Source organism: Equus przewalskii, chromosome 21, assembly GCF_037783145.1.
Source record: "Equus przewalskii isolate Varuska chromosome 21, EquPr2, whole genome shotgun sequence".
Classification (NCBI taxonomy): domain Eukaryota; kingdom Metazoa; phylum Chordata; class Mammalia; order Perissodactyla; family Equidae; genus Equus; species Equus przewalskii.
Genome location: NC_091851.1, coordinates 5,739,594 through 5,762,098, shown reverse-complemented (window position 1 = coordinate 5,762,098; position 22,505 = coordinate 5,739,594). Strand labels below are relative to the sequence as shown.

The window sequence follows — 22,505 nt, the reverse complement described above, 5'->3', positions numbered from 1 at the left end:
ATTTGAAAAAAATTATTATAAATTTTTTATGTTGCAAAGAATCTTCAAAGTTTTCTTGAGTTATCCACTTTTGAAAGAGAAGATCCAGGCTGTGGGTGTGCCTGTGAACAGACCTGCCTGTCTTTCCAGAGCGCTCACCTTGACACATTGTGTCAGGGTACCATTAGCATGTCTTCAGTGGAAGGTGTGGTTGGTGTTCATGGTCCTTGGCCAAATTCCCTGTGTTTATGTTGACTTTTCTAGGGCGACTCAGCTTGCTGGGGAGGGGCTATCCTGCTCCTGCTGCCTGGTAGTTTGAATATTTACATTTAGGTGGAGCTTTATTCATACAATTTCGGTCAGTTGCTGCTTCTTCCCAGTTCTTCCATCTAGAGACGGTGCATGAAAATCTGTCACCCCAGTTTGTATCCCTCCCGTGGCTGTTTCCATCTCTCCTGTTTTCTGTTATTCTCTGGAAGGCAGTAGACCCCCCCATGCATCCACTCTTTTCCCTTTGTGAGTTGTATTTCCAGGAATTGGGGTCTCAGAATGGATGGATGTAGAAAGATGTATTTATGAGGTGGGGATGCCTTGAAAGCAGTTCCTTTCAGCAGCAACAGTCTCATGTTCCTGAGATAGGAGTTCACACCTGGGGATCAGCGTGCGCTCCCGTGGTCCGCCTCTCATGTCCCATTCTTGTGTTTCAGGGACTCATCCACACTTAGCATCTTTTTATGTATTTCTACATTTCTTTCAATGGGAATGTAGGAAAGGGTGAGTCACATGCCATTGGCTAATTCCTGTGGTGTTCTAGAATGCCTCTTCAGTTTGAAATTTAAGAAGAAATTTAGTTGATGGATAGAGGGGTTCAGGAACAGCTAAATTTGTCTGGTGTTAACCAACTGGTCCTTGTGTGCTCCAGGTTCACACCTCTCACATATTTTACCTCACTTAATTATTTCCACAGAACCATGGATTAGGTGTTACCCTCATTGGAGTCGGGATGACTTGCCCACAGTCTCACAGGTAGACAATGGTGGTTTCCACTGTGCTAAACATCTCTGAGGAAAGAGCTCACTGAACTTTTCTTGCCAGGGAGTTCAACAAGAAGCTACCCCAGTGTGCAGGCAGGATATTCTCTCCCTCCCCCTCAAAGATGCCCGTATGCTAACCCCTGGAAACTGTGCATTTGTTCTGTTACGTGGCAAGGGGGAATTAAGGTTGCAGATGGAATGAAAGTTTCTAGTCAGCTGACTTTGAGATGGGGAGATTATCCTGGATTATCCGAGTGGACCCATTGTAATCACAGGGGACCTAATAAGTGAAAGGAGGAGGCAGGAAGAGCAGAGTCAGGGAAAGTGAGGTGATGACAGAAGCAGAGGTAGAAGTGATATAATTACTAGCTTTGAAAATGGAAGGGGCCCATGAGCCAGGGAATGTGGGCAGTCTCTAGGAGCTGGAAAGGGCCAGGAAACGGATTCTCCTGTGGAGCCTCCAGAAGGAGCACAGCCCTGCTGACACGTTCAGTTTAGCCCAGTGAGACTCCTGTTGGATTTATGACTTCTAGAAGCAAAAGATTTTGGTTTGTTTTAAGCCACTAAGTTTGTGGAAATTTATTACCTCAGCAATAGGAAACTGATACACTCAGCATATCAAATGTTGGTCATGGTCTGACTCTGAAAAGTGGCAACAGGAAGTCCTGGAGTGTTTGATTCTGTGTCTGTATCACACAGGCATTTATATGAGCAGTTACTGTGTCAGTATAGATATGCCATATATTCATTTGCTTACTGTGTTGCTGTTATACTCCCCCAACGAGAATGCCAGCTCCCAGGAAACAGAGCTTCGTCTGCTGTGTTCACTGCTGTGTGCCCAGTGCCTGGTGTAGAGGAGAAGCACAATAAATGTTGGCTGCATTTTTCCTTTCTGCCCAAATGGCATTGTGCCAACTAAATGGAACCTAGTTTGTGTCCTTGATGGAATACTGCTAACTATATAAGTAGTAACAGAGATAAAAAGAAAGAAGAAATTGAGTTAAAATTATGCCACCCTCTCAGATCAAATATTAATTTTCAGTGTTCTTTCTAGTATTTGGTCATATGCATAAATATTTCTTATATAGGTAGAAATATTCGTTAGACACTGAATGATCGTCTCATAAGATAGGTTGTCACCATAAAAAAAATAAAACGTATGTTGCACTTTTTGCTTATAAATATGATGTCCCATGTTGCATTTTTGAGCTTTAATATATTTTAAATAAAGATAACAGTCAGTTTTTTATAGTTATCATTTCACAGGCTGGTTGGCATTCCGTTGAATATATAGGATAGTCCATTGAATACAGAGAATATATATGTTGAATATATAATTAATTCTATTTGTTGGTTATTTAAAGTATTATGGGTTATTTAAAATACTTTATCGCTATTAATTAAGCACCTTTGTGCATGAGTCTGTTACAAGTCGCTGTAACTCTCTAGTCAGTACAGTGTTTGTACTAATCCAGTAGGTCTGGACTCACTAGGGGAGCTGCTACAACGCCTGTGAAGCTGTCGGGCTTCCATGTGTTTCTGTAGAGCTCTGTCACTAGGTTCCGTGCCTCAGCGTGTTTTGTTTCACTTATTCCTAAGGCATCTGTGCCCGGCATCAAGTGTCCCCACCTTCTCTCTTCAACCTCAGATTGACTTCTACCTAAAATTGTTCCTCATCAGAAATCCCCAGAAGTGGAGGCAAAAGCAAAGTGTTAATGGGACAGTGATGGCAAAGAGGAAATACTAATTTGGAAAACGAATCAAGAGGGTTATGAGTATCAGAGAAGGCATCTCCTTAAAATAGGTCGTGTGATGACCTTCACTTTTTTAAATAGACGTTTTGTTTTTCTTCTCTTCTTGACAGTGCTTTGGTTTTCCTACACGCTGGCTGTGCCTCTGATGACAAAATAAGAAGGAAAAACACAATTTTAACCGTTGACTCAGTTTCGTAAGAGCAATGAGAAGTCTGGTGGTGGGGGAGGGTATCTCCCCAGGCTCCCTCTGGTTGTAGAAGCCAGCAGTGACCTGAGTTACAAACAACAGCTCTGTTCCTGGGAGGAGAAGGATGTGCTTTCCAAGGCACATCTGGACAGCTGTTTTGCCGAGGATGGCAAGAACATCATCTTTTAATCTTGAGCCAAGAAAACCACAGATGGACATGTCGTGTCCTGCCTGGGAAGGGATGCTCCTGTAGGCTTCTGGGGTGCCGTAGTGTCCTTTGATGGCTCTTTCGCCTTGTGTTTGCTTTTCAATGATTTTTGAGTCCATTGGGAAGCAGAGTAGGAAGGAAAGAAGGAGGGAGGAAGAGAAGAGGTGTGTTTGTCTGGGAGCACTCTTTTCCAATGAACATTCTGAGTATCAGCACAGAATAAGAGTTTACTTTAGGAGACAACAGGAATGAAATCTTTTATGTTGATATTGTGCAGGACTGATCTGTATTGTTCTGCTGCGAAGGACAGTAAAACGTCACCATCCTCCTGCGTCTTTATAGTTTCTGCCATGAGAACATTCACGGACAGGAAACTTGGCTCGTATTGTCCAGAAGAGGCGTGCTGGGCAGTGAGTCTGGGGACAGGTTCACCCCACTCCTGCTGCTAACCTGCCTGTTTACTTTTGTTCTCAGTTTCCTCATCTGTAAAGTGTGAGCACTTACACTAAACTGCCTTTACGTTGATAACAGTAAATCTCTAATTTTATCATTAATTTTAAATCGCCAGCCTCCTGGAAGATGTTAGAAATACACTTTCTTCTAAGGCTAATTTACAGCTAGGCCAATATAGTTTTGCTTCTGAGCATGCCCTGAATCATTATTTGCTTATTTTTATTTATTTATTTATTTATTTATTTATTTATTGAGGAAGATTAGCCCTGAGCTAACATCTGCTGCCAATCCTCCTCTTTTTACTGAGGAAGACTGGCCCTGAGCTAACATCCGTGCCCATCTTCCTCTACCTTATATATGGGACGCCTATCACAGCATGGCTTGTCAAGTGGTGCCATGTCCGCACCCGGGATCCGAATGGGCAAACCCCGGGCCACTGAAGTAGAACATGCACATTTAACCGCTGCGCCCCCAGGCCAACCCCCATTATTCACTTTTATTTCACGAGAATTACTCTTGTAGATGTGATTTTCTGTTAGTTTCACAGAGCGATTGAGATGGCGCGGCTCGATGAGTTTCCTCTGCATGTCATAAATTTTTGCTTGTAGAAGCCAGGGATTTTCAAAGTGAGATCTTTGGATCAGTAGCATGGGTATCACCTGGCTCACCCTGTGAGCATGCTAGACGTGCACAGTCATGGGCCCCACCCCAGCCTCTGGAATTGGCATCTTTGGGGATGGGAGCCAGGAAACTTTGTTCTGACGTGGTCTCTTATTGCATGTGAACGAAGTCTGAGAAGCGTGTTACAGCCGTGGCAGCAGGCAGGCGATGATTCTGCCCTCTGCACATGAACAAACCCCAAGTGTATGGTTTGCCCTTTGAGTGACTGTGCTTCCAACACACCTAATGGGCTGTACTTGAAATGCCAACTTATGACGCTGCTGCTGCTCTGTTGGGGGCCGAACAGTGTTGACAGGAGAATGCAGATGATCTTGGGGTAGAAAGGAGGATGGACTTCCTTTCCTCATGGGGTGGCACTCATCCTCCTTTCTACCCCAAGCTTGGCTCCTCTCGGTCACCCAAGAATGGCACCTTTGCTGACTTTGGAGGGAGCTGCAGGTGCATGAGAGCGCTGGGAGGGCAGAGCCTTGGTGTGCTACCAAGCAATGAGGCAGGGGACAGGGGTGGCTTCTGTGAGGCCCGTGAGGAGAAACACCTGTGCTATCTCTGCCATTTCTATTTCGCTGTATTTATTTTGATGTCTGGCACTTGGCTTTGTTCCTAGTCCTGTGGTGACAGACCAGCACCCAGCCCTCTGCTTCTTGGCCTAGAGGATGGCGCCGAGGCCTGCGGCTGGCAGGTGCTCTCAGGGGGCTCTTCCTGGAGAGTCTGCCTGAGCTTAGAAGAGGTGCAGTGGTTCTCGTTACCAGTCATTTCTGGAAGGGTTAACCACAGCACCGTAAATATAGACATTTATTAGTGTGGGTGCCATGCCACACACACACACACACACACACACACACACACTCTCACACCTGTTACAGTTATCCCTTCCCAGAAGAGGGTGTGGTGAGGTTTCTCTGTTTTTCCAGCCTGAGGTGGCACTTGCCTGGGATTGGGTGGCACAGCTGGTGGAGTTGTGTCCTCACTGTAAACTCACGCTGAATTAGCTGCTGCTGAGCAGTGAATGTGCCTACTCTTCTGACTATTTTCTACTCAAGGAATACTTACTGGTATTTATTTCTTACGTCCTCTATTATCCTTTAAACCTCGACAGCCACTTAGGCACAGCCATGCCCTTCATGTGGATGTCCAGCCTAGGTGTGAATGGGGCCGAGACCCTGGCATGGAGCTGCAGCTGCTGAGAGGAAGGGCTGCCTTTTGCAAATTTGCATAAAGGTGCTATCCTCTCGCCTTCCCTATCTGTGCACCCACGGCGGAGGTGGGGGGTATACTCTCTCCAGTTGGTACAGAGGTGCTATATGGACCAGCAGTGGCCTGGGTCCCTGTGAGGTGCAAGGGAGGTATTTGTTTTCACTAAGGTGCGCTGCCTTCTTCTCCAAGTGTGAATGTTTCTAAAACAAAACTCATGGACTTACCTCCTAAACCAGGGTCCTTTCCTGTTTGGTGCCTCCAGGTGTGATAGCTGAGCATCCTGGATTCCTGTGTCTTCGTTACACCAGCATCCAGCACCTGGATCTCTGTACCTTCTTCCTTCACAGTGCTCCTTGTCTTTTCTCTCGCCTTGTCTACCCTCAGGTCCAGGTTCTTGTCACCTCATACCTCACTTTCTGGCTCCTTGCTTACCTGGCCTCCCAGCCCTCAGCCCCCTTCCTGCTGACTGTTCCAGCATGTTGCACTGGATCGAGCTGGACATCCATTAGTATTTCCCTTTTTCCCGTTACTTACAAAGTGTCTCAGTCAGCTCACGCTGCTAAAGCACGAATACTATAGACTGAGTGGCTAAAACCACAGATGTTTATTTCTCATAGTTCTGGAGGCTGGGAAGTGCAAGATCAAGGCATGGGCAGATTTGGTGTCTGGTGAGGGCTGCCTACTGGTTCATGGGTGGTCGTCTTCTCCTTGTGTCCTCACATGGTGGAAAGGGCAAGGGAGCTCTCTGGGGTCTCTTTTATAAGGGCACTAATCCCGTTCATGAGGACTCCACCATCATGACCTAATCACTCCTAATATGGTCACCTTGGGGATTATGAGTTCAGCTTATGAACTTGGAGGACACATTCAGTCTATAACATAAAGTAAGACCGAATCCTGAAGCCTGCACTTTAAGCTTCCAGAATTTGGCTTTAGCCTACTTTGGAGATGGAGAGCCAATTCCATAGCTTCTAGGGTCAGGCAGCATGTGGATTTCAGTGAATTTAACTGGGTGAACACTGGCTGATAAACAAAACGAAGGGACAGCCTCGCTCATTCTCTCAACATTAGTTCAGTGTTCATTTTAGGACAGACTCTCAAACATTTAATGTGACCCTCCTTTCAAGGCCTAAGTCAACTCCTTCGTCCTTGACTCTTTACTCCATCTAATGGTGAACTTTTCTTTTTTTTGAACTTATCCATAATGTAATTTGATGTAATTCAGCTGACTTTTACTGGCGAGCCACTCTCTGTTGGTACCACCTGGAGCTAAATAAGACACAGTTCCTCGTGGAGGCACCTAGAGTTCACTGGGTCATAATAGGTGCTTATGCCACATGTGAAGTGCCCTTAAAAATAGCCATGGGAGTCTTCGCGAAGGAGAGCCCAGCTCTGGCTGGCAGGGTTTGGTTGCAACACACACCAGAGGTGGCTCATGCATTCACCTTTTTAAATTAATTGCTATTACCAAAGTAATTCATGGGTTGCTTCCTGCCTGTGAAAATTTAAGACGTCACAGATAATGCTAATGTCCTCTTTGAACACCCTGGTCCTATCTCTGACATCTATGGCCCTGTCCAGAAGCCACACCATAACCAGTTGGGCGTGTCCCTGTTTATATACATTTTTATTTATCCATAGTGAACATGTAGCATTTCATTGTGCTTAGATGGTATCAGTCTGTGTATTTCATTCTGTATCTTGCTTATTCTCATTCGATAATGTATGTTAGAGATCGATCTAGTTCCTTCTTTTTAAAGCCAAAATAGCATCCCACGATATCCTGTGCACCCTCTCATGCACCCCTCACCCTTCCCCTGCTCTGCTGTTATCACAGGGAGCTACCTACCCCAGCTCTTTTATTCTCTGACTTCTAGGCAGGTTTGTCCAAAGGAAGTGCAGGAAGGGTTGAGAAAGAGGGGCCTCTCCTTCCCCTCCCCCTCACTTCCTCTCCCCTCCCCCTACTCTACTTTAGGCAGCCTCCCTGGCCATGACTGCATTCGTTCTGGAAGGCTCTCCCTTCATGGCCTGGCTCCCGAGCTCTGGTAACATCCCCTTTTCCCTTTGCCCTTTCCACCCTAGGGATGCTACCAGCTTCCTGCTGTTGCTGATCTCTGGGTTGCCCCACCAGCCCATTCCGCCTCTGAACTACTCTGTCACCTGTACAGCCAATTCCCGATGTTAAATTCCCCCATTTCAAATACCTGGTGTGGCCTGTTTTCCTCACTGTTCTGACTCATTCATATGGATATATCAGAGACCATTTTGCTTTTTAGCTCTTCCCGTCGTGTTGGACATTTGAGTTGTTTTCATTTCTTTCCCCATCACAAACAATGCTGGAGTTGAACTTTCTTGCACACGCTCCTGTGCCTGTGTGTGAGAGTAGTTTCTCTAGGTGACACCAAGCAGTGGGATCACCAGATCAGTTGTTCACCGTTTCACGCTGGCCTCTCTTCAGCTGGGTTCTGGATGGCAAATGCCTTCACATCCCTGCATAGTGAGCTGCTCTGCAGAGAGAAGAGTTGACTGAGTAACTGTTGAATGAATGAATAATGAGTTTCCATTCGCATATGGAGAAAGCATTGCCCAGTTGACCTCAGATGAAACACCCCCCAGGCCTTTTGGCTCTGTTCCCTGGCCTGCTTTCCTTGAACAGAGGACAGGTTATTTTGGAGGCCGCCCGCCCTGGAGAAGCTGATCCAGGAACCAGGGTCTGTGGCTTTGTTCAGCATCCAAACCAGCATGAGTGTCTAGGAACAGTGTTGTGGCTGGTGTAAAATAAGTGCTACAGAAAACTCCCTAGGACAGGCTTCGGAGACCAGGTGTCCACTGTGATTCAGGACAGTGCTGAGACTCAGGGTGGATGTGGGTGTGGATAGTGAGTGATGTGAGTTATGACCGCAGAATAACTCACAGGAAGCCAGCAGCTCATGCCTGTGGAAGCTCGGCCTCTCCATTCCTCCCTAGAGAGGCAATAGGCCGGCCCATATTTCATTGTATGCTTTTATACTCCACCCCCACAATGGTTTTAGATAAGAAAAAAAAAACACATAAAATGAGCATCAGAGGGATATTGCAAGGCCAGCAGATGTGACAGAAGACCCACAGACAGACAGGGACGGATATGTGGGAAAGGAGGGAGTGGAGGTTCCTTGGGGATGGATGTTCATAGCTCAGTGCCTGCAGGTTTGTTTATAAATCTTACGGTTTTTTTATTTTAATAGTTGAGCTAGGCTGTTATTCCCCAGGGAACTGTCCAGACTTAAGACACCTCTAAATCCTACAATTACCTTTAAAAAGTAATATTAGTTATATAGCACTCAGCCAGAAATGATGATGATGAGAAATTATGGCCACGCAATGAACATCTGACACGCTCAGTCCTTGTGAACACTGGAGGCCAGTGATCACATTGGGCCTCCTTTCAGGAGGATTCTCTAAATTTTGAGTTTAGAGACCATCCAGGTTTTAGGAGCTGCAGATGTTCATTCTTTTTCCTTTCCCTCCCAAAGCAAAGTTTTTCTGGGGTGGAAGGATTTGATGTGGGACGGGATTGTAGTGCCTGCTGTTGCTGGCCAGGCAGTCGTGGGTTAGGGTTCTGTGATGGATAGAGTGGTCAGGATTTGGTTAGCCAACAGAACCGTCTGCTCCTCTCCTGCCTCAGCTGCCTGCTTTCTCGGGCTTTACCATCTGTAAGTCATCCTGTAAGGGATTTCGTGAGAATTACCTTATGCGGAGGCCTGGCGTGTGGTCCCTTTAAAGTCACGAGAGTCTGTGCTCTGTGGGGTTCAACTTCTAACACGTCACACACAGCTCAGCTTGGCTCCAGTCTCTCTGAGGCATCTGAAAACTAGCAGGGCCATGCTGGAATTTGGGGTGCAAATTCATCCCCTCACGCATTCTCCTTTTGTGGTACCCTGATCTCTGGTTCTGTGTCACATCAGTACACACTCATCGTAATTTGAATGGGATGTTGATGGCATGAGCATCAATGTGTGGCTGAGTTCAATTGAATTGAGATTTGCCCTCGTGAGAGGAAATTAGGCAGAGTGGAGAGGTGTGGATCACACAGCACTCACATGGGACTCTGATGTAGTCTCCTTCTCGCCAAACCCCCACCTCACTGTCCCTCCCAGCCTCACCTCTCCTGATTTAAGCCTGGGCCTGAGACTTGCTTTTGCTGATTTCACTTCAAGAGCCTAAGCCCCTCTCCCATTTTCCTGCTGCCTTTTCTGTTTTCAGCCCAAATAGGAAATGACAAGGATGGTTTCAGTGCAGGGAGAATATGGTTCATTTTATTACTTTCAAGAACTTTTTTGAATTTTATATGTACATAGTATATCTCCTGTAAGTGTATAGCTTGATGAATTTTCACAAATTAAGCAGCAGCTGCCAGATCAAGAAACAGAGCAGGACCTGTACCCCTGAAGCCCCTCACAGCCGTTTCTAGTCACCATCACCCAAGAGTGACCACTGTCCTTGCTTCTTTCAGCATGGATTAGTTTTGCCTGTTTTTGTGTCTTATTTCAGTGTGACCTGTGTATCTGTTCTTTTGCTGAATATTATGGCTGTGAAATCTGTCTACATCATTTTGACTGGTGATAGATTATTCATTAATATTCCCATTTAGTATTTTATTGTGAGAATTGATGGACATTTGAGTAATTTCCAGTCTTTGCCTATCATGAGTCATGCTGTCCAGAACATTCTCATACATGTGTTTCTGTGATCACATGTGTGCATTTTGATTACCTCTGTGCCCCAGCATGGAATCTCTGGGTCTTAGGATATGCCTATGCTCGGCTTTCGTAGATCCTAATAAATAGTTTCCTGAAGTGGGTGTACTTATTTAAAGTATAACTTGGATTTTAAAGCAAAGCAGATCATTGAGCATGAACTTCATGGTCACATCTGTTGGATTGAAAGGTTTCATGGGAAAACCATAGCCAAGAGAGTCCAAACTTTTGGGGTGGAGAAGTGGCTGGCACCATAGCTCCCTTACCCTTGTTTGGTGTTGGGCCCCTACAATCTGGTGTTGGGCCACACAAGAGACACACCAGAGGCACACACCTTGACCTCTCTGGGCTGAAACAACAACAACAACAACAATTATTATTACTATTACTGATCTTCTTCTACTCCTCCTCCGTCTTACTCCCTCCTCCCCTACTTTCTCCTCCTCTTCTTCATAGACGTCTCTTTTCTTTCTTCTCTGAGAACATCTCCCAAAAGGAGCTGTATTCCCATCCCTCACCCAGCACACACAGCACACACACACCCCCCTGCATGTGTGGGAGGACCAACTCCTGAGGTAGTGATACAGTCAGAGGCATCACAGCACAGAGAAGTGTTAATTGTACAGGAGGAAGTATGATCACAATAACTGGAGCTCTTCAGAGAAAACCTTATTTAAGAAAAAAAAACCAGTAAGAACAAATCTTCCCAAAATTCGTGTGTCTGAGGAGGCCTGGGAGAGACAGCCTGCCCTCGCTTTCCTGCTCTGCTTTCGGTGTTCGCAGCATGCCAGGCATGGAGTAAGCAGATGGGCAGAAACAACCCAGAGCCCCTCAGATAAAAATAACAGGGCAGAGTGTTTTCTAAAGAGCACCTTGCCTTTCTAGCCGGCGCCTCCTGTGACTGGGGATCGCACCGCCAGCTTCTCCCCGGCTCGGGGATGTGCCCCGAGATCCCACAGCTTGGAGTGGAGGGCCACGGGTCTAGGCGCTCATCTGCCTGCCGTCCTCAACCCTCCGTGTGGCACCTGTTTGGGGGAGTTTCTCTGAGAGTGGAGGCTGCACCTTGGGTGACTGTTTCCACATGTGGGGTCCCGTGCCCGGGGACTTCTACAGAGACCCAGCTCTCAACCAGACCCTGAGGCTTCTGCTATCAGCCCAGGACCCCTAGAGACTCTGTCACGATGGCTGTGCCTCCTGGGAGCTGGTGGAGTGGAGGCATCTGTGAGGAAGCCGACTGGATATAAGCTGGGGGTCCTTGGCGCTGGTCTAGGGGCCTTGGACACAACGGGGTGCCACTTTGGCTGGGAGTGAACACACAAAGCGAAGGCAAGTGGCCAAGTCAGCCTGGCGGAATTTTATGTTGCCCTCTCCAGCCCCTCTCTGCCCTTGGCCAGGCGCAGCCCTCCCTCCTTGACCACTACAAAACCCAGGGCTGGGAAGCTGCCTGCTCCTTAGTCTCTGAGGGGCACGGTGGGCCCTGAGGTGGGAGAAGAACAATTTGAGGCCATCCTCCATCTTCTCTGCCCCCTGCCAAGGACCTGGTAGAGACAATCAGTTTAGTGAGGTAGGAAAATGGTGGTTTTTAATGTCCCCTTTTATTATTTTCTTCCATTCATCCAACATCTTAGAAGATTCTGTTGACCCATAAAGCCATATTAATAAAGCATTGATCTGTTCATTTTCTCCTGAAAATCATCAAAGACCCATACGAGGGCTTTCTGGCCTTTTGGTCACCCTGCAATAACTGGTGCGGCCACCTGAGTTTATATAATTGCAGCTGAAAGCAGAGGCTGCTGGCATTTCCATTAGCCGTCACAGCCTTAATTGGAGTAGACCTGAGGGTTCTGTTATTTTGAAATAGCATGCAGATCTTCAGCACCACATTGTCCTACCGCTAGACAAGGGGTGACTGAAATGTGTGTGTGCATCGTAAAAGCAGAGTCTTTCCAGCACTTTCCCAATTCTGGGTTGGTGGGAGCTCCAGGGACAGTAACTCTCTGTTCAGGGTGGGCTGAACCACGCGTGTGCGAATGAGCAGACAGGCTCAGGGAGACCAGGGGAGCCAGCATAGGCGCTACCTGCAGTAACTCACCCTTCTTGGGCAGGAGCAAATGAATGAGGAATCATAAACCTCCTTCTACAGGGTCTCCCCTCTGGTTGGCAGAGCCTGACTCCTGTGCAAGTGAGTTATTGAGGGAGGGAAGCAGGATAAAGCAGAATAGGCTGAGGATGAGGGCTAAGCTGGGGTGTAGTCTCTGCTGGGGTCAGCTGACCCCATAGGCAGACACAACTACATCCCAGAGTTGGTCCTGTCTGGGAGCAAAGAGTCTGCTGTTTGTACCCTCAGTCAGCCACTCACTGGCCCCTGGCATGGGGGCACGGTGACCTGCCAGGCAAGCAGCTGCTCTGGAGAAGGGGGCAGGTGAGAGCCATGAGCAGCCGTGCTCACAGCAGCTAGGGTGGTGCCTGAGAGGTGAAGGGGATGTGGGTGGGCACCAGCAAGCGAGTGCTGTACCGCCTGTGGGCCTGGCCAGTGATGGGCCACCACTCTCCCAGCCCTGTCCCTGTAACCAGGGCCTCTCTGGACCTGGCAGCCTGGATCATGCCATTTGGAAAAGTGTGTGTGGCCCTGCTAGGACCTTGCAGTAGGTTTGGGAAAGCAAACCACCTGGATCGGAGAAGACTATGCATGTGGCAAAGCTGGGCTCCAGAGGGAGGTGTGGCTGCGAGGACCAGACGGTTTGCAGGGCTTGAGATGTTTGGGGAGGCACTGCTGTCTGAGACCTGTGAAAGGTGAGTTTTTGTTGGCATTTTTGCTCAGCCACGCATTCTTGCTTAGTCTACGTGCTCTCGGGCGCCAGCCGCAGTGCTGATGCCAAGCGGGGCTTGGAAGCTCCCTCAGGTACACCAGAACCCCAGGTCTGTGCTGTCGGCTCCACCACCTCCACGCCTCCCCTCTCAGGCCGGGGACCTTTTCTCAGGATGGGCTGGCTCCCATTCAGGAGCCATTTCTCCATTTCTCCATTCTTGAGGCGGAGGTGTTGGTCAGGAGATCTCACCTGGTGTCACTCTGGTGGGGGCAAGCATACTGGGTCCGAATTCCAAAAAATTGAAAAAGTCCTCATAAGTCAATTTACTGAGTGTGCGTAGGGAGTTACCCAGGGCCAGCATTGATGAGTAGATAACAATGATTGATTGATCGATTGATTTTTTAAAGATTGGCACCTGAGCTAACATCTATTGGGAATCTTTTCTTTTTTTCCTTCTTCTCCCTGAAGCGCCCCAGTACATAGTTGTATATTCTACTTGTGAGTGCCTCTGGTTGTGCTATGTGGGACGCCACCTCAGCATGGCCTGAATGAGCAGTGCTAGGTCCACGACCCGGATCTGAACCCGCAGATCCCTGGGCCGCCAAAGCAGAGTGCGTTAACTTAACCACTCAGCCACGGGGCGGGGCCAGTAACAATGATTTATAATGAGCGCTTCCACTGGGCTGTGTGGGTGGTGCTTGTGGAGAGAGTGGCATTTTCAGCTCTGTCCCTTCTTTGCTAAGGTGCTCCTTCCAGACTCGTGGTGGTGGCTGTGGGTTCAGAGCTTTCGGCACACTTAACTCTCCTTGAGGGCGGTTGTGACGAATAGTGAGTGAGCATCCCCATCACAGTGGGGCTCATTCTACGGCAGAATGGCTGCTTTTTGTCTCTGTGGCAAAAGGCTACTGAGCAATGAATGTTAAGGGCTTTAGAAATGCTGAATAATAAGTGAACTTGATCCCACCGGGCCGCAAGTTCTGAAAGGCTCCTTCTGATTGACCCAGTTATCTCTTCAAGGTCCCTAGACTGGTGCTTCTGAAGAGGCGATTGGTTTAATCGTGTCTCTCTGTGCCTTGATGCCGTTGGATCCCCATCATAGACTTTCATCTCAAGAGCGAGTTTTAGGTTTTGAGAATAATAACTCAAAGATTTCCTGGAAAAGGTGGAGGAGGGGAGGTGACCTGTGGGAGTGGGAATGGGTATGCAGGAGCCCCAGATCCAAGAGGAAGATGAGTTTACAACTCAGAGGGAGGGGTAGTGGCTTAATCTGGAGCCAGTCTGCTTGGCCCTAATGGGAGTAAATAAAAACCCCAGTATTTGTGGGTGTTTCAGCTCCATTCATTCACTTTCATTGAGTCAACAGGTAGGTGTGGGGTGAGGTCACTTTTGCTGGTGTTGTGTTTGAGATGTCCCATATAGATTGGGTTTGGACCATAGAGGTCTGGGCTGTGGGAAGGAGCAATTCTTCACTCTTTTCCCAAGACTGTGCTGTAAGGAGCTAGGGCTGCAGCTGACATTTATTTTCTGCACGTTTCGGTGTTCTGAAAGTACAGGTCAGTTTTCGATTTTCTCTAAATTCATGGGGCAAGTTCCCTCACTCCTCGTTAAATAATAATTTTCAGAAATGGTAAATCTTAGCTCTCATACGGATATAAAATGAACACATGATAAAGATTTTATTTAAGTCATTATGGATGAGGAGACTGGTAATGTGACAAACATTGCAAAGGAGAATCCAAAGGACAGACTTATTTATAGATCAGGAATATTGAAATGAATGTGCAAATAGAGGCTTCCACAGTAGGGGAGAGAAGTCAATTGAACCTACTGAAGAAAATTTGCATGCGTAGATAATAATTATTTTGCATTACTATCAATTTACAGAATTGTAAAATAGCTCAAAGGCAATGAAAATTTAGAATCAGACAACCTGGAAAGGTGTGTGCTAGACGATGCTTAGTTTTCTATTAAAGTGCAAATTTTTCCCTATATTCTTCTTAGTAGAGTCAACTATTTTAAGCGTTCAACTTGTTCTGAAAGTGCCTTTGTCCTTTTTAATATATAAGGAGCATTGATGAAAGTGTTTTTTTTTTTTTATTGTGAGATGCTTTATGTCTGTTTTTATGATACTAAAGCAGTTACTACTCTCCAAATAACTTGAAGAGTTATTTTGGAAGAGAATTACTGAACTTACCCTGTGTAGTTTCCCAGGACCTATATTAAAGAGTAGAAAGTAGGATTTATAGGATTTATGTATATGATGTATAAGATATTGGGTCTGTGAATAACATTGGAATAGTGAATCTGTGAACCGGAGATGAATTGGCTCAAACAACATAGAAGGTTCCAAAGCACAGCTGTTGTGGGGTGGGGGATGGGAAGTGGGGGGAAAGCACATTTGCACAAACATCTAGATAATTCCAGAACACAGTTCCTGAAAAAAAAATTGGTAATTTCTTCATGCATTAATTTTTAATCTCTGAAAACTTTAATGTAACTTAATTGAAGCCAACATTTTTCACAGTTCAAAAGGACCCCAAATCCTAGATGCTTCCTATCTTGTCTGCCTTTCTGAAGTTTATCCTAAAAAGATGTGTAATTATTATGAAAAATGGAAGGACTAGGGAACTTATGGCAGAATTTAATGTAACAGAGCCTTTTCTGGTTCATTGTGAAAATATTCCTTCTTGACTCTCCGGTAGCCCTTGACATTGCTGGCCTGCCTCTCCTGTTGGAAAAGCATCCTTTCTTTCCTTGACCTTCTCTGGTCCCTGTTTTTCATTGCTGGGGCTATTCTCTGTCTCTTTTGTAGCCCCCTCTACCCTCTTTCCATTTGTTCCTAGGATGGCGCCCCTGGCACTGTGCTCCTCTCTCCCAGTCACCTCCCCGTGGACACTACATCCTTGTCCGGAGAATCAGCTCCTACCTCTGTTCAGATGATTATGACCTTTGTTCTGCTGTGGAATGCCACAGCATTTCCACCTGCCACTGGATATTTCCACCTGAATATTCTTACACTTCATACTCAGTATGTCCAAAATGCAAAGGATCAAATTTCTTCGAATGAATTGTAGCTCTTTTTTGAACTTATTCTCCCATCCATTTATCAGACACTATCAATTCTTTCTTCCCAATGTCTCTCTTATCTGACTTTTCCTTTTATTCGCTTGTTGCACCATAATCCAGGCCTTCATCCCTTCATTGCTGAGTCATTGCTGTAACTTCTGCATTAATCTTAACTCAGTCAGTGCTCCGTTAGTGCCTTGTGAGTGGGTCCCATCACCCAGGCCCTCACCCAGCTGTTAGGGTTCCAGCACTCAGTCTGCTGAGAGAACAGGCATCAGTTGGATACTCACACCATTAAGTATATAGCCGTGACCGGAGGTAAGTGCTAGAAGAAAGTGCCGTAAGAGCACGTAATGGGAAACCCTAAATTAGTCTGGAGGGCCAGAGGGCCAGACAGGACTTCTCTAAGGAGGTAATTGCTGAGGGAGCAGGCACTAAATACGTACAGGCGACGTGGAGGGGTGAGTTTATCAGGCGAGGAGCCTAGTGTTTACTGAGTCCTGGAGGTGATCGGATGCGTGGTGATTGGAGAGACTGAGGGTGAAAGACTCATGCTGCGGTGAAGTGAGTGAGGGGCAGAGCAAGGAGGGATGAGCCAGGGGTAGGAGAAGGCAGGGGCAGGCTGATGTTAAATTGCGGTAAGAATTCAGGTGTCTACATGGGTGGACCTTGAGGGCATTGTGCTAAATGAAACAAGTCAGAGAAAGACAGATACTGTATGATCTCACTTATATGTAGAATCTCAGAAAGCTGAACTTATAGAAACAGAGTAGAGTGGTGGTCACCAAGAGCTTGGGGGAGGGGGAGATGGGGAGATGCTGGTCAAAGGGTACAAACCTCCAGTTATAAGAGGAATAAGCCCTGGGGATCTAAGGTACGGTATGGTGAGTGTGGTTGACAGTACTGTATTACGTCTTCAAAGTTGCTGTGAGAGTTGACCTTAAATGTTGTCACCACACACATTTAAAAAAGGTGATTATGTGAGGTGATGGAGCTGTTAACTAATCTTATCGTGGTAATCATTTTGCAATATATACACGTATCAAACCATCACGTTGTATGGCTTAAACTTACACAATGTTCTGTGTCAGTTATATCTCATTAAGGCTGGGGGGAAAGTAAAGAATTTAGGTGGCTATCCTCAGAGCAGAGAGGAGTCTTTTTTTTTTTTTTTGGAGGAAGATTAGCCCTAGGCTAATTACTGCCAATCCTCCTCTTTTTGCTGAGGAAGCCTGGCCCTGAGCTAACATCCATGCCCATCTTCCTCTACTTTATACGTGGGACGCCTGCCACAGCATGGCTTTTGCCAAGTGGTGCCATGTCCGCAGCCGGGATCTGAACTGGTGAACCCTGGGCCACCGAGAAGCGGAACGTGCGAACTTAACTGCTGCCCCACCGGGCCAGCCCCAGAGGGGAGTCTTTGAAGGGTTTTAAGCAGGAGGGGGATGACATGACCAGATAAGCCTTTTCAAAGGTCGTTGTGGCTGCTGTGCGATGTCCAGAAGACAAGGTAACTTGAAAATCCTCCTGATCCAAAACAACAGGAAATGCTGGGTAATGTCATAGCCAAGTGGAACCTCCTAGGAAGTCTGAGATCTCAGTGGAGCTGTGAGTAAAGAGAAAGCTGAATACCCAAGGAGCACCCTGGCTCTGACTGCTGCATCTTCCCTGGTGGCATTCGCCCATCTCAGTAAACAAGGGATGCGGCTCTAATGACCACACAAGAAAATCAATTCCATATCTACACATCAGTCACATAGATGGAAAAATATATATCACTTAGAAAGCAAAGCCAATGACCCCACTCAGGTACCATCTCCCTCTGTGGGACCTTCCCTGATCAGGCAACCTTCCTACTTGGGTACGGAAACCATTCCTTGTACGTCTTTATACCCAACCTCCTACCCATCCTCGCCAGAGTTACTTCCTCAGTTGCTTGGTTTAATAGTTTTTTGACTAAAAGAAAAAAATTTAAATCCCATTTCTGAAATGTCTTCAGCTCTTTGCGGAGATCTGTGACCTACTTGGACACTGTTCAGGAGGGAAGGGTCTAATTGCCGAGGTAATAATTTTGTGGATGAAAGTAGGAGGCCCATAGCCACTAAAACTTTCATTCCTGGAGGCAGAGAGCAGTTCCCAGTCCTGTCCAGCATGGTAGCCAAGGGCCACACACGGCCAGCCGAGCGCTTGAAATGTGGGCTTGAGATGTGCTGTGAGGGAAAAGCACCCACCAGATTTGGAAGACTTAGTTCAACGGAATGTGAATATCTCACTAATAATTTTATATTGACTTTGTGTTGTAATGATAATACTTTTGATATAGTGGGTACATTAAAATGAACTATTAAAATTAATTTCACTGTTATTTTTTACTTTCTTAATGAGAATACTGGAAAATTTGTTGCATTTGTGGGTTGCATTTGTAGACATTTTGTTTCTGTTGTTCGGCACTGTTCTGGGTTGCTCGTGCTCAGTTGTGTGCTGTGGGCTTAGTGCTTCCTTGCTCTCAGGCTGTTTTCTCCTCTGTAGAATGGGTGGTGAGCGTCTCATGGACCTTAGTGAGTGGAGAGCGTTCTGCGGAGGAGCTACCTTCCCGCACGATACTTCGTCATGGTGAAGCTCTGTACCTGCACTGGGTGATTTTGTTTCTTGTTTGTCAGTCCAGTTTTGTTTGGGAGCACTGCACAGTCCCAGAAATAGGAAAAAAAAAAGGGCTTCAAGAAAATTGACCATATTGCTGGCATCTTGCCTATTTATTGGAGCCAGGGATCAGGACCAGCCTTTAGGCAAAGTTTTATTACACGTCTTCTTTATGGGCTTCTATTTTAGAGAGAGTTGTGTGTGCCTGACTGTCTTTTAATCCTGCCATGGTTGTGGAGAATGGTAAACATCCTAGCTGATATCGTGCAAAGCAATCTTAATACTCAGAAAAATTATGATGGTTTTGTCAACTTTGAAGTTTTTTGTCATGTCGTTAATTGGTTACTAATGCGTAGCGAAATGAAAAACGGTTAAACTAATATTTAGTTAGTACTCTTATTTAAAACATCAGAGATATTGAGAATTGAAGTGTTTCATTTCTTTGTAAAAAACTTTCCGGGAGTAGTTTAGATAGTGCTTGGAGAATGGACGGAGCATCTTTTCTTGGCCTGGGCAAGTTGTCCTACTACTTTCTCACTTTGGATCAGCTTCCAACGTTTTCTCTTTTGCAGCTTCCGTGCTGTGAAGTATCTCCCAAGAGTTCCTTTAGCGTGAAGATTTTTGCTGGCGTCACTTCCTCCAGGATGTCTTCATGCGTTTTGTCACAATCACTTTCTTTGTGCTAAGTTTGCCTTTGCTGAGCTCCTCTGGCTGCGTACCTCTACTCTGGAGCAGCGACGGGGCATCCCCTTGTAGGAATTTCCTCTCTGACTCCATTCACACTCTATTCACAGCTCCCCAAAGTGTTACCGCTTTGCATTTCTTTGCTGCACTTTCATCTTTTTGGCCAGTTCCTTCTTTTGATTATCCATCTTGTAGAATGTCACATGGGTTTGTCACTGGGAGACAACGGGGCAACACAACCACATGATTTGTAGTCTGTGGTGGACGGAGCCAGTGATGCAGTGACCAGCTGTGACAGACTTTGGAAACATTTTGATGTGTTGGTCGCTGATCATGATGTGCATGTCATTTGCACAGGGATGGCGGACCGAAGAGCTCGCAGTGGAGTGTGTACTTTTAGCAATTCCTCACGGTTAATATGTCGCGGTAACAGAAACTTGAACTGTTTTCTTGGGGCATTGGTGTTACTCAACTGAATTGTGGCACGTGAAATTAGTGGCTCTCAGAACTGTGCAAAGCGAAGACGGCCCATACTCAGCATGCTCAGGAGGTTATTCCTCGGGAGAGAGACACATCAACCCCTCGATCTGTGTCTCTGGTCCCTTGTCTGACCCAAAGCCCACCTTTCCTATTTGTGGTTCTCAGATGTTATCTTGTGACCGTGCTGAGTGTGCAGTGGATCCGTGCAGAGGTCAGCGTTCATTAAGTCATTCGACAGTTATGTGCTCCGTATCTGTCTGTGCTGGGTGCCGTGCTAGGCTCTGGCATGTTTGCTGGCAACTGAATGTGCCTTAAATTGCTCTCATTTTTGGTTTTTGGCAGCTAATATTCCAGCATATTTTCCAAACCACCACTTATACCATTTGCACAAGGTTTTAAAGTGACTTCTCACTTGCACAAGTTTCCACTATGTCGATTGCCGGGATGCACACGCTGTCGGGAGCCTCAGGTTCCTGACGTTGGGATATGGGCTGCATCTTGGCGTGCCAGATGGGACGGTCCCTTTTCTAAATAGAGCAATCAACTAATGAACACAGTCTAAACTTGCATAGTTGCTAGTTAATTATTCAAACCATGTGTCATCAAAGCCAGTCACATTTCTCAGCATCTTCTTTCTTCAGGGTTTTTAATTGACCTGGGAATTATGGCTACCGTACTCAAAAGGGTGTGGTATGGTTTGTTTAGAATCAGATGTCTTTGCCTGGAGGGTTAAATTCCACTGAAAAACTACTTCACCCAGAAGAGAGATGTGGCCAGAGGGAGAGGTTCATGATCTTAGAGCTTTAAAAAAATTTTTAATCCTTTTGAGATTCTTTGCCATTAAATACATTAAGTAGTTTTGGCAAATAATGTATTTGCTTAAGAAATCCAAAACAGTTTTTATAAAACAGCTCTCTGGCTCCCAGTGGTGAAGGAAACCAAATGCTTATGGAGGTAGGAGTGTGCCAGGAACTTTGACGGAACACAGTCCTCATAATAGCCTTCTGGGATAGGAACCATTATCTGCGTTTGTACAGTTGAGGAACCTGAGGTCTAGCCAGGCAAATTAAAATGCCTAAGATCTTAAGTGTTAAGTTGAATTTTGAGTTTTGAGTTTATCTGATTCCACAGTCCTTATGCTTTTCCATATAGAAATGATCATAAATGTCTGGCATACTGGCCACCACTTTCTAATCCTGGTCCCATTACAGACATCACTAATTGATAACCTATTTATTTTTCCTGCCTTATTCCATGCTGCTGCCCATGAAGATGCTGAATGGTGCTCAGAGAGGAAACTCCATCTCACCCCCTAAATGAAAGGTAAAGAGATTTGAGGGATGTCTGGGCTAGGGAGGCACTGGTACAGCTGCTGGCGGGCAGCTCTCCAGCCAGTTTGGCCACTCACTACTATAGGGTCAGAGATGTCCCTCCCTCCTTCTAGCATTTTCCCTGTGTCCACTCTTTCTATATTTGGGATACTAAGAGAGAGCTAAAGTGTTCCCTGTGGAGTAAGCCACAGACAGGAAGAAAAACAATTACGAATTTAAATCTTGTCTGTTTAGCCTGTGTCTTGGTTTGAGTTTCCTTAAAAGCAGACCCTCAGACAAGGCCTTGGGCACAGGAGGTGATGCAGGACTTCCTCCAAGAGAGGGAATGAGGAAAGGGAGACAAAGTAGGGGGAAGGGCCTACAAAGGTGCCTTCTTAAGCAGAATGCTGCTGTGGGCAGCGGGGGTGAACCCTAGATCTCTGAGAGACCGTGTGGAATGTGCCTCCACGGCAGGCAGCTGGAGCGTTTGTCCACCATATCCAGTTCCCCTCCTGCTGGAGGGCTGCTCACGTTCCTCCCCTCCCCCAGAATTGAGTCCTCTATGTTTCTCAGTTGCTTCTGTGCTGACCAGCCTCCGCTGGTGCTGGAGAAAGCCCTCAGGCAGATGCAGGCACTGGGGTGGAGAAGCTGGGAGCAGGGCGCTGTGCTGGGGACACTCACACGGGGACTGTGGGCTTGGAGCAGGGCTGCTCCAGCAGTGGCTCTAGCTGGCTGCTGACGGGTGATTTTCCCAGATGATGGGCAGAAAATTAAGCTGATCCTACCCCCCTCGTTTTAGAAAGGCACCCAGACTCTTTATATTTTGAACGCCTAATGCCATGGGATGTACAGAGCCCAAATGGCCTTTCTCTGTGGCGAGGCTACATTCTTAGTGGTTGCAGCCCAGCAGTGTGGATTTGAAATTTATGGTGGTGGTTGATTCCATCGAAGACAACACAGAGTGCTCCTAATAAATTCCTCGTTATCTTTTACAACGATCTGGGGCAAGCATTGTTCCTCTTGACACAGCAGGCCACGTCAGCCAGAGCGAATATTACCCCAGACAGCCATGGACTGAAGGCGGAAGAGCGTTGCGGTCAAAATAACTAGCTTTGAAATGGAGCCAAACAGTCTTTCACCCGGGGAAGGGGCAGATCCAAGGCAGGGTGAACTCAGATGACCTTTGTGTTGAAGAGACCCTTCGCTTTGGGAGGTCCCTGAATTTGCAAGTAGCAAAATCTTTGCCACCAAAGAAGAAAAAGCGCTCTTGGTGACAGGGTAATGATATA

The 22,505-nt window shown here is 46.5% G+C and overlaps 1 protein-coding gene across 3 annotated transcripts in view; it reads left to right on the top strand.

Moving 5' to 3' along the window:
• Positions 1-22,505, top strand: part of SLC24A3 (solute carrier family 24 member 3) — a 458,948-nt gene that overhangs the window by 16,192 nt on the left and 420,251 nt on the right. For 2 of the 3 annotated variants that reach the window (XM_008517773.2, XM_070589502.1), the window contains exon 2: positions 21,179-21,229. The exons of the other annotated variant lie outside the window; for it this stretch is intronic. In XM_008517773.2, coding sequence (XP_008515995.2) covers positions 21,223-21,229 — 7 coding nt within the window. In that variant the 5' untranslated portion in view covers positions 21,179-21,222. The remainder of the gene's footprint in view (positions 1-21,178; positions 21,230-22,505) is intronic. 3 annotated transcript variants of the gene reach the window in all.